Source organism: Sinocyclocheilus grahami, unplaced genomic scaffold, assembly GCF_001515645.1.
Source record: "Sinocyclocheilus grahami isolate Dianchi unplaced genomic scaffold, SAMN03320097.WGS_v1.1 scaffold972.1, whole genome shotgun sequence".
NCBI lineage: Eukaryota > Metazoa > Chordata > Actinopteri > Cypriniformes > Cyprinidae > Sinocyclocheilus > Sinocyclocheilus grahami.
In genome coordinates, this window is record NW_015506151.1 from 882,060 (window position 1) to 895,716 (window position 13,657).

At 36.4% G+C, this 13,657-nt stretch overlaps 1 protein-coding gene and 1 pseudogene across 1 annotated transcript in view; one reads left to right on the forward strand and one right to left on the reverse strand.

The window, feature by feature from the left end:
- LOC107564966 (JNK1/MAPK8-associated membrane protein-like) overlaps positions 1 to 3,339 on the forward strand; it is a 4,390-nt gene extending 1,051 nt beyond the window's left edge. The window contains exons 3-7 of the mRNA XM_016250156.1: positions 199 to 353; positions 1,049 to 1,255; positions 1,339 to 1,520; positions 2,094 to 2,170; positions 2,269 to 3,339. Coding sequence (XP_016105642.1) covers positions 199 to 353; positions 1,049 to 1,255; positions 1,339 to 1,520; positions 2,094 to 2,170; positions 2,269 to 2,487 — 840 coding nt within the window. The 3' untranslated portion in view covers positions 2,488 to 3,339. The remainder of the gene's footprint in view (positions 1 to 198; positions 354 to 1,048; positions 1,256 to 1,338; positions 1,521 to 2,093; positions 2,171 to 2,268) is intronic.
- On the reverse strand, positions 3,037 to 11,099 carry LOC107564982 (cingulin-like; annotated as a pseudogene).
- Positions 11,100 to 13,657: the final 2,558 nt, after the last annotated feature.

Here is a 13,657-nt window from a genome sequence, read left to right on the forward strand (position 1 = left end):
GCATAGTTGCAAAAACGCCTTTTTTTGTAAATGTATATTTTTAAGTGTGTAGTGCAGCAGTAATCACCTAGTCATTCGAGAACAGTTCTGCTTGTGATCGCAGAGTTCAGTGGTGTTTTGTGGATTGGATTTAATATGACTAAATATTTTGGCGTTATTTTGGGCTTTAATAACAGTTAGCACTCTTTTTTTATCAAGGTTTGTCCTCGTGGCCAGAGAACAAACTTTGAAAAGATATGTGAGGAATGCAGTGGATCTCCTGAGCTGTATGACTGGCTGTACCTGGGCTTCATGGCGATGCTGCCTCTGGTCCTACACTGGTTCTTCATTGAGTGGTATTCAGGGAAGAAAAGGTAGTCGGCAGGATTTCTTGTGCTAAACAATAGTACGATACATGAGGCAATACTATTATGCGGATCAGATTAGTTTGCGTTTTGTTTTCCAATTTTTACTATTTCTCAAATGATAGTTCACCCCAAAATTTTACTTTTTAAAACTTTTACTCGCCTTCAAGTCGTTCCATAACCTGTATACACAACTTAATTCACAGGGAAAACAAGTTTTCATACCCCAACGACAGATGTTCTTGTTTTTAATTTAATTAATAAATTTTTTTGCAGGACATGCAACATTTATGCCATAGCTTTATGAATTTAAGAGTTTCTGTTGTGATTTAAGACCTTTTTAGGCATTTATTTGTGGAAGGGCAAATTAAGACTCATAGAAATCACGTTTCTACTGCGGTACATGAGAAGCATGGAATGAAGAATGTTTTCAATCAAACAGTTTTGATTCCTATTGACTTCCGTTATATTTTTGATCCGTACAATTGAAGTCAATGGGAACCAAAACTGTTTGGTTACCAACATTCTTCATAATATCTTCTTTTATGTTCAACTGAAAAAAGACAGGCATACAGGTTTGGAATGACATGAGGATGAGTAAATGATGCCTGAATTTTTTTTGGTGGACCATCCCCTTAAACTTAAATAATGCATTTTTAAAGTGAGCTTCAAACTAACCTTTGCTCTCTTAATATCATCTCCAGTTCTAGTGCCCTTTTCCAGCATATTACCGCCCTGTTTGAGTGCACGGCTGCTGCCATAGTGACTCTGCTTCTCAACGATCCTGTCGGCTCTCTGTATATTCGTTCCTGCGAGGTTAAGATGCTTTCTGACTGGTACACCATGTTGTATAACCCCAGTCCCGACTACGTCACCACTCTGCATTGCACGCAGGAGGCTGTGTTCCCTCTGTGAGTGGCCTTTTTAAAATGACATTTTATTTGATTTGAGACACCAGCTATTTCTATTGGTTTCTGATGACCTGTTCTTTTAGGTACACCATCGTGTTGATCTACTACGCCTTCTGTCTGGTTTTTATGATGCTTCTGCGGCCACTTCTGGTTAAAAAGATTGCGTGCGGTTTAGGCAAGACTGATCGTTTCAAGAGCATCTACGCAGCGCTGTACTTCTTCCCGATCCTCACTGTGCTGCAGGCAGTTGGAGGAGGACTTCTTTGTGAGTGTCGAACGCTTGAAAGTGTCCCCAAGAAAATATGATTATATTATTAATATTTTGAATTATTTTTAGATTTTCTGTTTTAGTTGAAATTTGAGTAATTTTGTTGTTTTTATCATTTTTATTATTATTTTTAAATGTATATGTAGTTTTTATTCATTTGTATTTCAGCTTAGTTATTTTATGCAAGTAAAATGAAAATGTGAAATGTTGCATTGGCAACCAACTGAAATAAAATGGAATTATTTTTTAATTAAAATAATTAGCAGAAATAAAATATGAATTTTCTAGTTTAATTTTAGTTACAGTTTTTGTACTTTTGTTGTTTTTGCTATTTGTATTATTAATTTTTAAACGTCTATATCGTTCTATTAATTTTTTAATTAGGTTTTAGTTATATTACTACAAGTTAAACTAATGAAAAATGAGAAATGTTGCCTTGGCAACTAGCTAAAATGAAAGTTTTTTTAATTATATATCAGTTAAAGTTCATTGTCTTTTAAGTAACAAAGTTTTTTTCAATGGTTTTTAATGGCTTTTGTGTTTTTATATTTCCCTTTCTTATTTCATCAGATTATGCATTTCCATATATTACTTTGGTCTTATCGTTGGTCACGTTGGCAGTTTACATGTCAGCTTCTGAGATACAGGTAAATACATTGTGTATTGTGTTTTTTTTGTGTCATAATGCCTTTTATTTCGTTTTCAAAGACATGTGTTAAAACTGTTTGTGACTTATCTCCCACAGTCTTTCAAAAACCTCGTAGCTAAGAAGAAACGCCTCGTGGTTCTCTTCAGCCACTGGCTCCTTCATGCATACGGTATCATTTCCATATCCCGACTGGATAAACTGGGGCAGGATTTGCCGTTGTTGGCTCTGGTGCCTGGACCCGCTCTCTTCTACCTGTTGACGGCCAGGTTCACAGAGCCAAACAGAATTCTGTCAGAGGGTGGAAATGGACACTGATGTCACTTCCTGTGTAGGAGAATCACCTCCCTCAAACTCACATGTTAAAGACTTTTAATGTAATGACACCTTTGGTATGGACACCAAAGAGCCATAAACAAAACATTTAGTCATTGCTCGTGATATAGTATGATGCCATAAAGTTTTCTTTTACGTCTATGAATATTATTATGTGTTTGCTTGTATTGAACAGAGATCAAATGACATACTTTGTAAAGAATGTTCTTTTCCTTACTGTTTTTCTTTAAATCCTGAAAGCGAAGTGGTAGTCAGTGCTTTTGTAAATTTATGGTAACTTAAGTATATATTATTAATTTAGGTTTTGATACTTTTTGTGATTTGTGTCTGTTGTCAAGAATAGATACAAATCAACAATCGGTTGTAATGCACAATGTATTTTTTGTGTGTTATATATGAAACAGCTGGTCTGTGAATTTCCTGAGAGCCCTGAAGTAATGTTAACCATTTTCATATGACATAAACCTTCTTGTGCCAAATACAATTGTATGTATTTACGCTTTATTTTCATGCATGTTAAATGATAAAAGCTTAACACTAAAAAAAGGTATGTTGACAATGACAAATATGCATGTGTAATTATGATTGTTTTGCTGCTATGTAATTCTGCATACAACTTGACTAATGATTTCTTTTAAGCATGTATATTTATTATTTATAAGTTGTTCAACAGTGATGTGTGGAATATAAACTGATTAGAGATATTAACCTTTTAGAGTTTTATTCAACGTGATGTTTTACATAGTGGTGCATTACATCCATGGCCATCAGATCTATGAAAATGAATGTTTGTCAACTGTGTTTGACTTGTTGAATAAATTATTGTGCTCATTATTCATGTTTCCTAATGCTAACAAATGAAACCTTATTACCATACTTTCTATAGTCATTATACATTTTAAATTTGATAAAATATTTAAAACCATCCAAAAGTTGCTCTTAACAATTGAAATCTGACTTTTTTAATGTCAGAAGATATTGGAAATAGTGTACCGTTCTATATTAATGTAAAGTGTTCGGCTTCCCTAACACAGAGCTCATGCCTACTAACTCTCTCCAGCCTGTCGCTGATGTGATGTTTTCTTCCTCGAATCCTCACTATGAGATTGAATATGTTCTCCACAATCTTTTGGTCTTGATTTGCAGATTCCTAATATAAAAAAGCCTCGATTAGTTCATTTATTATTACGTAACATTTGATAAAGTCCTTAATCAAAACATCAAGTTCAGAAAAGAGTTTTTAATAGTCACTTCAGAGTTCATCAGTTTAAAGGAACATTCCAGTTTCATTGCATTAATCTTGATAAATAACATCTGTTGCCAATCACCACGGAAAATAATTCTGGCATCCCTCTGTTTACAGAAGAGTCTAAACGCAGGAACGTGAAGCACTTCCAATAGACTTCCATTTGTAAGTGCATTACTCTAATTTTGTATTTTTGTTATAAACTGAGGAAAAGATTGAGTAATAATTGACAGCATGCAACAGGTGCTGTTGATTGAGATCATTTTAGTGCTGTCAAACGATTAATCGCATAAACATTTTTGTTTACATAATATATATGTGTGTGCACTGTGTATATTTATTATGTATATATAAATACACACACATGCATGTATACATTTTGAAAATATTTACATGTATATATATTTAAAATATAAACTTATTTTTCTTAAATATATACATGCATGTGTGTGCATTTATATATATATATATATATACACACACACAATACACATACATATATTAGGTAAACAAAGACTTTTATTTTGGATGCGATTAATCGTTTGACAGCACTAGATCATTTATATTGAAGCAGGAATGTATTGTGTTTTGACGTTTTCTTGTACCTCAGTAAGCAACATATCCATATTCCAGGTATCTGTTAGACTCTCTAGGAACGGAAAAGACATGATTTGTTCTGGATCATTATACTAAGGGCTGAATACTTAAAAATGTTAAAGTCATAGTCAAAAGACTCACTGCACTTCCTCTTTCATCCACTTGGCCTCTTGCATATACTTTTCCTTGTCTTTCTTTGCATCCAATATTTCCTCCTTCATTTGTTCAATGCACTGTAAAAAAAAAAGAAACTGTTGAAAATCATCTCAAGCGGCGTGCTAACACGGGTATGTGTCTGTGTGCTGATTAGCGTGGGTCTTCACCACATGTAGGCGACTGTTTTCCATCGTAACTTGCTCCAGCATGACCCTGTTCTCACTGATGCTTTTTTCGACTGCACTGATCTCTGCAGTGTTAGCAGTTAACATCTCCATATGCTTGGCTCTCAAAATCATCAACTTTCTCTTCAGATCATCCTACAAACATACAAACGGACACTAAAGCCAGCAAGTAAACTAGCACACGATTGGAAAATGTGAAATACTGAGTAAATGTTAACCTTTGGTTGTAGGAGAGCAGCAGTCTGTTTTGTGACCTCCTCAAAGGAGAGCTCAAGATGTTTTCTTTGGGTTTCCAACTCTGGTAAAGAAAAACACAAAATGTCTCAGTTTATTCTCCTCTAACCTGGAACAAAGGAACAAAGATAAACATTTCAAATTGGTCATCATGATAAAGCAAAGAAGAAAGAGTACTAAAGAGATGAATGTACCGTTTGGACAGACTGTGTTGTTCAGCAATCACGTCATCTTCCTGAAGTGCTGAAGATGTCTGACAGTTTAGCGAGGGGCTCTGATAGAGCACTTTTCACTTTCTGTTCTTCCTTTATCTCATTTTCAATCTGAGAAGAAATCACAGCTCCTTACAGTGTTAGGTAACGGTCTTAGACCCAGATTAAATTTCACCCTGCTCTCTAGGGGATGGCTTAGAAAGACAATTCAAGATCTGTTCTTTAAGATCTGTTGTAATACATATTATATCATATATTTAAAAAATCAATATATTAAGCATGACAATATATTAAAACCATTTTAATATATATATTAAGATAACGTTTAAAATAATATTAAAATATTTAGATTTTATTGCATGACAATCGAGCACCCTCCACAAATGTCATTCGTATAACTGTAATAGTATAATTAATTAATGAATTAATAAAAAACAACAACAACAGAAAATTAACAAAACATAGAAAAAAAGATATAGAGGTCACTTTTATTTATTTATTTATTTTGTAGGGAATCAAAGTTCAGTAATTCTGATAAAGTTCTTGGCTTCTAACTGTGACTAGATTGTGGCGTTTTATTCATTGTATTAATACTTTACACATTTCAGATGTATGTTGTATAACCCCCCCTCTTTTGTGTTGCCCCTTTGTACAGTAATTCGGTAACATCTGTCAGTGTGCGTGCTTTGTTTGGGTAATTTGTTACATGCTTGATGTAGTAACTGTTTTTATTAAGTGACTTTCATTCATAATGTTTTCCCTTTTACCCAATATGTAATTTTGCACAGGTAAGTGTTATTTTAGTATTGTTTATATACTATTATAGTTATTCATATTATTTTCATATAATATTTATGTTTCATTTTAAATAATGAAAAAACGATTTTTAACAGTTTTAGTTAACAATATTAACACTCTGACAGGTAATCACCTCCTGTACCTTGCATAATGAGTATCAACGTATACCATCGCTAACCTAGAGGGATATATAGATAGATATATGTTCATGTATCCAGACCTGGTGCACATCTATTGACTGCTTGAACTATCTAACATCTAAGGGCAGTCCAGCACGCAGCTGTATTAAAGGTCATCTATGCACATTGTGCCTTTGAAGGAAAGCATTTTAAAAGCTCAATGTGATGGCTTCTCAGCGGGACTGTCCAGAGGCAGGAAATCGATGCTTCAGATCCGACATCTAAAGACTTGAGGGTTTTGATCCCATCCGAAAAGAGTGTATTATGGAGCAGCCATTTGTTTAGTGTCAGGAGTTTCACAAAGATTTCTACCTCTTACCTCTACCATCTGCTCCTGAAGGACCTGAACTTTCTGCTCAAATGCTTCTGCCAATTCAAGAACATCATGCTCATGAGACTCCCTGTTGATTATGAATAACAAAAGCTGATTTCTGTTGATCAGAGGTGAAGGAATCAGAACGGCTTTATGTTAAAATCAGTCATGGGTTACTTTTGTCGATCAAGCTCCTCTTTCTGACTTTTCTCCTCATGAAGCCATTCTCTGCTCATCATTTTGGATGCAGTCATTCTTGCAATGTTTTTCTCCAACTGGGAGATATGCTGAAACCAGATGAATGAATAAGCAAGCCATAAAAAATCGTCCCATACTACTGTACAAAATGTGTCGATGCTTACTTTTTCACACTGTGTGATTGTCTCCTCCTTGTCTTGGAGTTCTGATGTAATGATATCCAGCTCCTTGCGTGTTTCTGCATTGATTTTTCGTTGTTCTTTAATCTTAAGAACAAGTTCCTCTATCTAAAGAGGGAGAATATGAACTGAATCACAGCTTTTTTGAGAAAATATATCCTTGTTTGAAAAAAGAAGCTCAGACTACCTCATTTTCCACAGCATGTGTTTGCTTTCAGCAAATGTTTACTCTTCTGAATCATGTTTTCTTTTAGGTCCTGTTGGGCTGTTTCCACCTGGACAATTTTGTCCTTCAATGACTGAATCTCATAATGTTTTTCTGTTGACAGCATCTGTATACTAGCTTTGTTTGACAACTGCTGATTCATCTGGTCAACAACATCTTCATAGTTTCCTTTAATATTTTCTCTCTCCCAACTGAAGTGTAATTACAAAGGAAGAAATAAATAAACATGTATTTGATCATATTTGTGTGTATATTCTGTGGTACCAAACAAAATAATTACTGTTTTCAAACAGGTTTCTTAAACACTCCCCTCAACTGCCATTGGTCAGAAAAACGATAGTCCCGCCCTACATTCTGACCATTGCACTGAAAAATATATGCACTTCAGCTTTAATGAGTATGGTGGGAGTAAATGGGACAAATAGCAGTGTGAACTACATTTCCCATGACCCCCATCGGTCAACATGTTTGAATACTCACATCAGAACAGTATTTTCTTGTTCAAGGAATTGTTGCTTCTCCTCGATGGATTGTATGTCATCTTCTACAGTTTTCAACTCAGATTGAAGTCAATTAAACTCTGCAGCATTGTCTTCTCTAGCTGCAGTGACACAAGCTTCAAAAACAACAACAACAAACAACTTTAGGAAGTTACCTGAGCAGTTTCCCACACCCCATTATCCTGCAGGTGAGTTGTTGCCAGAGATGACCCAATATTTAGACTTTTACTTCATGGATTCAACAGGTTTCCAAGGATTTGTGGAGGAACTCACCTGATATTTCACTCCTGATGTCATTCTGTAGGTTCATTGTTCATGTCGAAGCTTGCTTGTCTAAATGGTTTCAATCTCAAGTTTCTCACGTGCTGTTTTTCAAGATAATTCCTAAATAGGCTTGCCACAGTGAAATGAACACATACATGAGTCATTCCTGTCATGCAGTATCATTTGAATTCTGTAATGTGTACCTTTAGGAGGATAGAAAGTGATATTGAGGTTTGAGTGTATTTGGGGCTTTATATAAAAAAATATGGCAGTGATATGGATGTGGGAGGCTATCAGGCAAGGTGCCATCATTGATATGATTGCTAATAGCTTGTATTACAGCACTGAAGACAGGAAGTGCTTTGATGGATCACAGAAGCAGCCGAAGCAGTGATTCTTTTCAGGGCCTGTTTGAACCCGAAACCCTTCAGAGACAGTGAAAAGAGAGGAGGTAGTTTGATGTGGTTCACCAATTCTCGGAGAGGGTGTCCTTTTTAAAATGTCCATAAGAGAGCACTGTTGGTCCTTGTAAAACAGTAAACAGTAGACAGTAGCCCTCACATGAACAGCCCTGACATGAAATGCAATTACAATGGGCTGGAACTGCAGTTTTGCTATTGATTTCCTTACCACAGCATCTTCTTTTCTTTTTTCTTTCTTTCACAATATATGGAGTTTCTGTGTATGGCTGTGGATACTGCATTTTGAGTCTGTGTTCATACGGTTAGGCCAGAATGCTATCAGCAAAAATCTATTAATCGTGCACCTGGCATTATAATGTATTTTTTATTTTTTTTTACCAGATAATGTTTGTATTAGCTGGACAATTTTGTCCTTCAATGACTGAATCTCATAATGTTTTTCTGTTGACAGCATCTGTATACTAGCTTTGTTTGACAACTGCTGATTCATCTGGTCAACAACATCTTCATAGTTTCCTTTAATATTTTCTCTCTCCCAACTGAAGTGTAATTACAAAGGAAGAAATAAATAAACATGTATTTGATCATATTTGTGTGTATATTCTGTGGTACCAAACAAAATAATTACTGTTTTCAAACAGGTTTCTTAAACACTCCCCTCAACTGCCATTGGTCAGAAAAACGATAGTCCCGCCCTACATTCTGACCATTGCACTGAAAAATATATGCACTTCAGCTTTAATGAGTATGGTGGGAGTAAATGGGACAAATAGCAGTGTGAACTACATTTCCCATGACCCCCATCGGTCAACATGTTTGAATACTCACATCAGAACAGTATTTTCTTGTTCAAGGAATTGTTGCTTCTCCTCGATGGATTGTATGTCATCTTCTACAGTTTTCAACTCAGATTGAAGTCAATTAAACTCTGCAGCATTGTCTTCTCTAGCTGCAGTGACACAAGCTTCAAAAACAACAACAACAAACAACTTTAGGAAGTTACCTGAGCAGTTTCCCACACCCCATTATCCTGCAGGTGAGTTGTTGCCAGAGATGACCCAATATTTAGACTTTTACTTCATGGATTCAACAGGTTTCCAAGGATTTGTGGAGGAACTCACCTGATATTTCACTCCTGATGTCATTCTGTAGGTTCATTGTTCATGTCGAAGCTTGCTTGTCTAAATGGTTTCAATCTCAAGTTTCTCACGTGCTGTTTTTCAAGATAATTCCTAAATAGGCTTGCCACAGTGAAATGAACACATACATGAGTCATTCCTGTCATGCAGTATCATTTGAATTCTGTAATGTGTACCTTTAGGAGGATAGAAAGTGATATTGAGGTTTGAGTGTATTTGGGGCTTTATATAAAAAAATATGGCAGTGATATGGATGTGGGAGGCTATCAGGCAAGGTGCCATCATTGATATGATTGCTAATAGCTTGTATTACAGCACTGAAGACAGGAAGTGCTTTGATGGATCACAGAAGCAGCCGAAGCAGTGATTATTTTCAGGGCCTGTTTGAACCCGAAACCCTTCAGAGACAGTGAAAAGAGAGGAGGTAGTTTGATGTGGTTCACCAATTCTCGGAGAGGGTGTCCTTTTTAAAATGTCCATAAGAGAGCACTGTTGGTCCTTGTAAAACAGTAGACAGTAGCCCTCACATGAACAGCCCTGACATGAAATGCAATTAAAATGGGCTGGAACTGCAGTTTTGCTATTGATTTCCTTACCACAGCATCTTCTTTTCTTTTTTCTTTCTTTCACAATATATGGAGTTTCTGTGTATGGCTGTGGATACTGCATTTTGAGTCTGTGTTCATACGGTTAGGCCAGAATGCTATCAGCAAAAATCTATTAATCGTGCACCTGGCATTATAATGTATTTTTTATTTTTTTTTACCAGATAATGTTTGTATTAGTGCTGTTATACCAATCCACAAGCTGCTACCATCGTCTCTATAGCGAGAAAGATGATATTTCTCCTCTGAGTCGTGTAAAACGCTTGAAATCATTTGTTTCTAATAAGACGAGTGATTTGTAATGATCTTCACCTTTCAAACCTAAAAAAAGAAGAAATATCTATAATGCTAGTCTGGCTGAATGAGATTGCTCTCGTTTTCATCTTTCCCAGCCTGAACGTTAGAGCTCCCTGCCAATCTAGTTGAACTGGGAAGTGGTCCAAGCAGAGTGATTTTAATTGGACCTCGGTTCAGTAGCCGACATACTAGCTGATGCAGGCAGCAGAGTGAAAGAAAAGGGCCGAGGCTCATAGTTTAGGTTGTGATGGAAGCTGATAACTTTCTGCTGCCTCTTTGCAGCTAGTAGCCTCTTTGGAGAACTTTAACAGGGATCACTGAGGTCTTGAGTAAAGCTCTTTAAAACACAGACTCATAATAAAGCCTATCTGGTGGAACACATCAACTCTTCCTTTTTGATTCTGACCTCAGGGGCCACGAAAAAGCCTCTAAAAGGGCCCCAGCCTATAATTTCTGACAGCTGCAACAGTGACAAAATGGACCAGGCCTGCTTCCATCTTGCTTTTTTCTTGATTCAAGCACATCAACATTTCTCTCAATTTGCAGTCATCCCTCCACATGCTTGTTCAGTTGTATGTCCTTCTGTCCTTGTAAACATCACTGAGGTGCCACATCTAGGCCAAAAGTGTTCGGTGTCACACATGGCGGTCTCCTGTGTTGTTTGCAGGCAGGCCCATTATGGGGCTTGATTGTGCATAATGGAACAGGTAGCTGTTATGCTGTTAAAGTACTTGGCTTTGTTGCGGTTCACGTGCATAATTTATCTGTGATTCAAGGTCAAAAGCTACTGCAATGGTATGACATCTAACATACCAATACGTGAAGTGGGTTTAATGTTTCTCATTCCGGAAGTGAGCACAGAGGATTGTTTTCCAAAATTGCTGCTCTTAATATTATTTTGTGTAAAATCAGCAGTTCCTGGTTGGAAGAGGAAATGGGGAAAGATAGATTACGGTGTAAATAGTTACATTTTAAAATAGCTGTTTTCTATTTGGATATATTTTTGAAATGTAATTTATTCCTGTGATGGCAAAGCTGAATTTTCAGCAGCTATTACTCTGGTCTAGTTACATGATCCTTAAGAAATCGTTCTAATTATGCTGAAACATTTCTTATCATCAATGCTGAATACATTGATGCTTAATATTTTTGTGGAAACACAAAATGCAGTGATGCATTTTTTCCCCCCATGATTCTTTGAATAGAAAGTCTAAAAGAACAGCATTTATTTTAAAAATAGAAATCTTGCATTATAAGGCTTACTGATTGATTTAATGTGTCCCAAATTATAGGGGACATCGGATGACTAATCCACTGCGTCCTCAGTGGCTCTGATATCGGGAGAAAATGAAGACCGTTCACGTTAATATCCAACTACAAAACACCTGCATTGCTTACGAGACATTGTTGTATGCTGCTCGAGCGCGAAGAAAATGGCGGACAGCGTACAACTGGCTGAGTACAGAAATGTGCTAATATTCATAAATAAAGAAATAACTGAAATGGAACACCCAAGATCGCTATGTCTATGAGTTGCAATTCCCTCCTCTTTGTGTCATTCCAATATTCCAAATCCAACATCCAGTGGGGCATTCAATTCACATTCATACTCATGAATTGGAACAAATCCAATTCTTAAATTTCGAATCTTGCCCAGTCCTATTATGCCCAGTGTGCATTGGATTGTAGCTGACACTCTCTTATTTGTGACTAATGTGAATAAAAGATTACTACACGACCACGTCTCTGGCGCAGACAGTACAGAGAGCACAGACTCTGCAGGGATCTTGAGTCATGCTTTCCCGTCTGCTGTGCCAGGGCGCTGCAAGCAAATTAGAAAACCCTTACCTCTCTGTATAGACTTTCTATACAGCTATCCAAATGAGATTCTTAATGAGATTGTAGGTAAGGGTTGGTTGTTGAAATCAGACTCTGGGTGAAAGGATGTGTGGAGAGGTTATGTATACTAATTGCGAAATCATTTCGAAAGGAATAATTACACACGGCTATAGGATGTTTAACCTACATGGCTTGCAAAGATGTGTTGGGAACACAGAATTGTTTGCCAGTAAACTGTTTGCTTCAGCAGTTTCTATTGCTTCACAGATGGGATCAAACAATTAGCATAAATGTCAGTGCAGCAGGTGAGCAGGTGTTTTCGTCACTGTGCTGTGTTTGAGACCTCCTATGGTTCTGCACAGCTCTCAGATGGCAGATTATTCTTAAGTGTTTTAAAAGCTGCTGTATGTTGTTGCTGTTGTTGTTTTTGTTTTTAAACCATTTGCATTATTTGAAATGCTTCTTTTTTTTAATCAAGAACACACAGAACACTTATTTATGCAGCACGAGTACCTGCCATATGTTTGAATGTTGATGTTTTAATAGTGTCTGCCTGACAGTTCAAGTTCCTTAATTATTTGTGCACCTGTATCCATCAGCATTTTTCATCAACAAAGCTAAAAAGGTTTGATAATATTGTTATATTTTTACATTTTATACAACGATGTGACAATGCTTTGCATCAGGGTGTAGCTGGTTGCTAGCATGTTTCTTGCTACAGATTTGCTAAGAGGCTATTAGACTGATTTGGATGATGATAGTTGCTAACTAGTCTAGTCTTAAGTCAATTTTGTATCGATATTCTGTTCTCTAGATATGGCTGTAGTCTGCCAGATGAAAGTCTTATCACTTTTAAAAGTAATAGTGCAGCACTCTACTACAAAGCTGCAGGTATTATTTATATCTTTAGAACAAACAGTGTGAAACCACAATAAAGCGACAAGCAATAAATGCTCTTCCATGTTAATCTGAGTTTTTGTCCCAAACAGTCATGATTGCAACAAGCAATGGGGTTTCTTTTTCTGTAAAATCCCATTGGTCCACAATTGTGTTTTTCATAATTGTACTTTAAATAACTTCTGATTGACTATGATTTGTGTATTTTTAAGCAGCAGGTTTGCATTCAGTGTGGAATGAGCGCTTGTTGCTGGAAACAGGCCTGGGGTGCATTTCCCAAAAGCATCATTAGCTAATTATGGTTTCATTGAACTCTATTGGTAAATAACTTGTGACCATAAATGTACCCATAGGGTTTTGATCAAATTCCTTAAAATTCATCAGCATAAAAAGGAAATTCACCCTATCTATAAATGATTCATACATGATGCACATTTCATTTGATAATTTTTTTGACCTTGTAATCCTTAATCAAAATGATATCAACCTGATCTTCCATTGAAATGGCAGACTTCTGCCTGGTGACATGCAGGATTTCTCCAGTCATCTACCTTCATCCAATCAACACCCTACACTTCTTATTTTTCAGTAATGCATTTCACTCAGATGTACGTCACGATATGGAAGAAAGGATCTATAGCTACTTCCATTTCATTGCAACTGAGT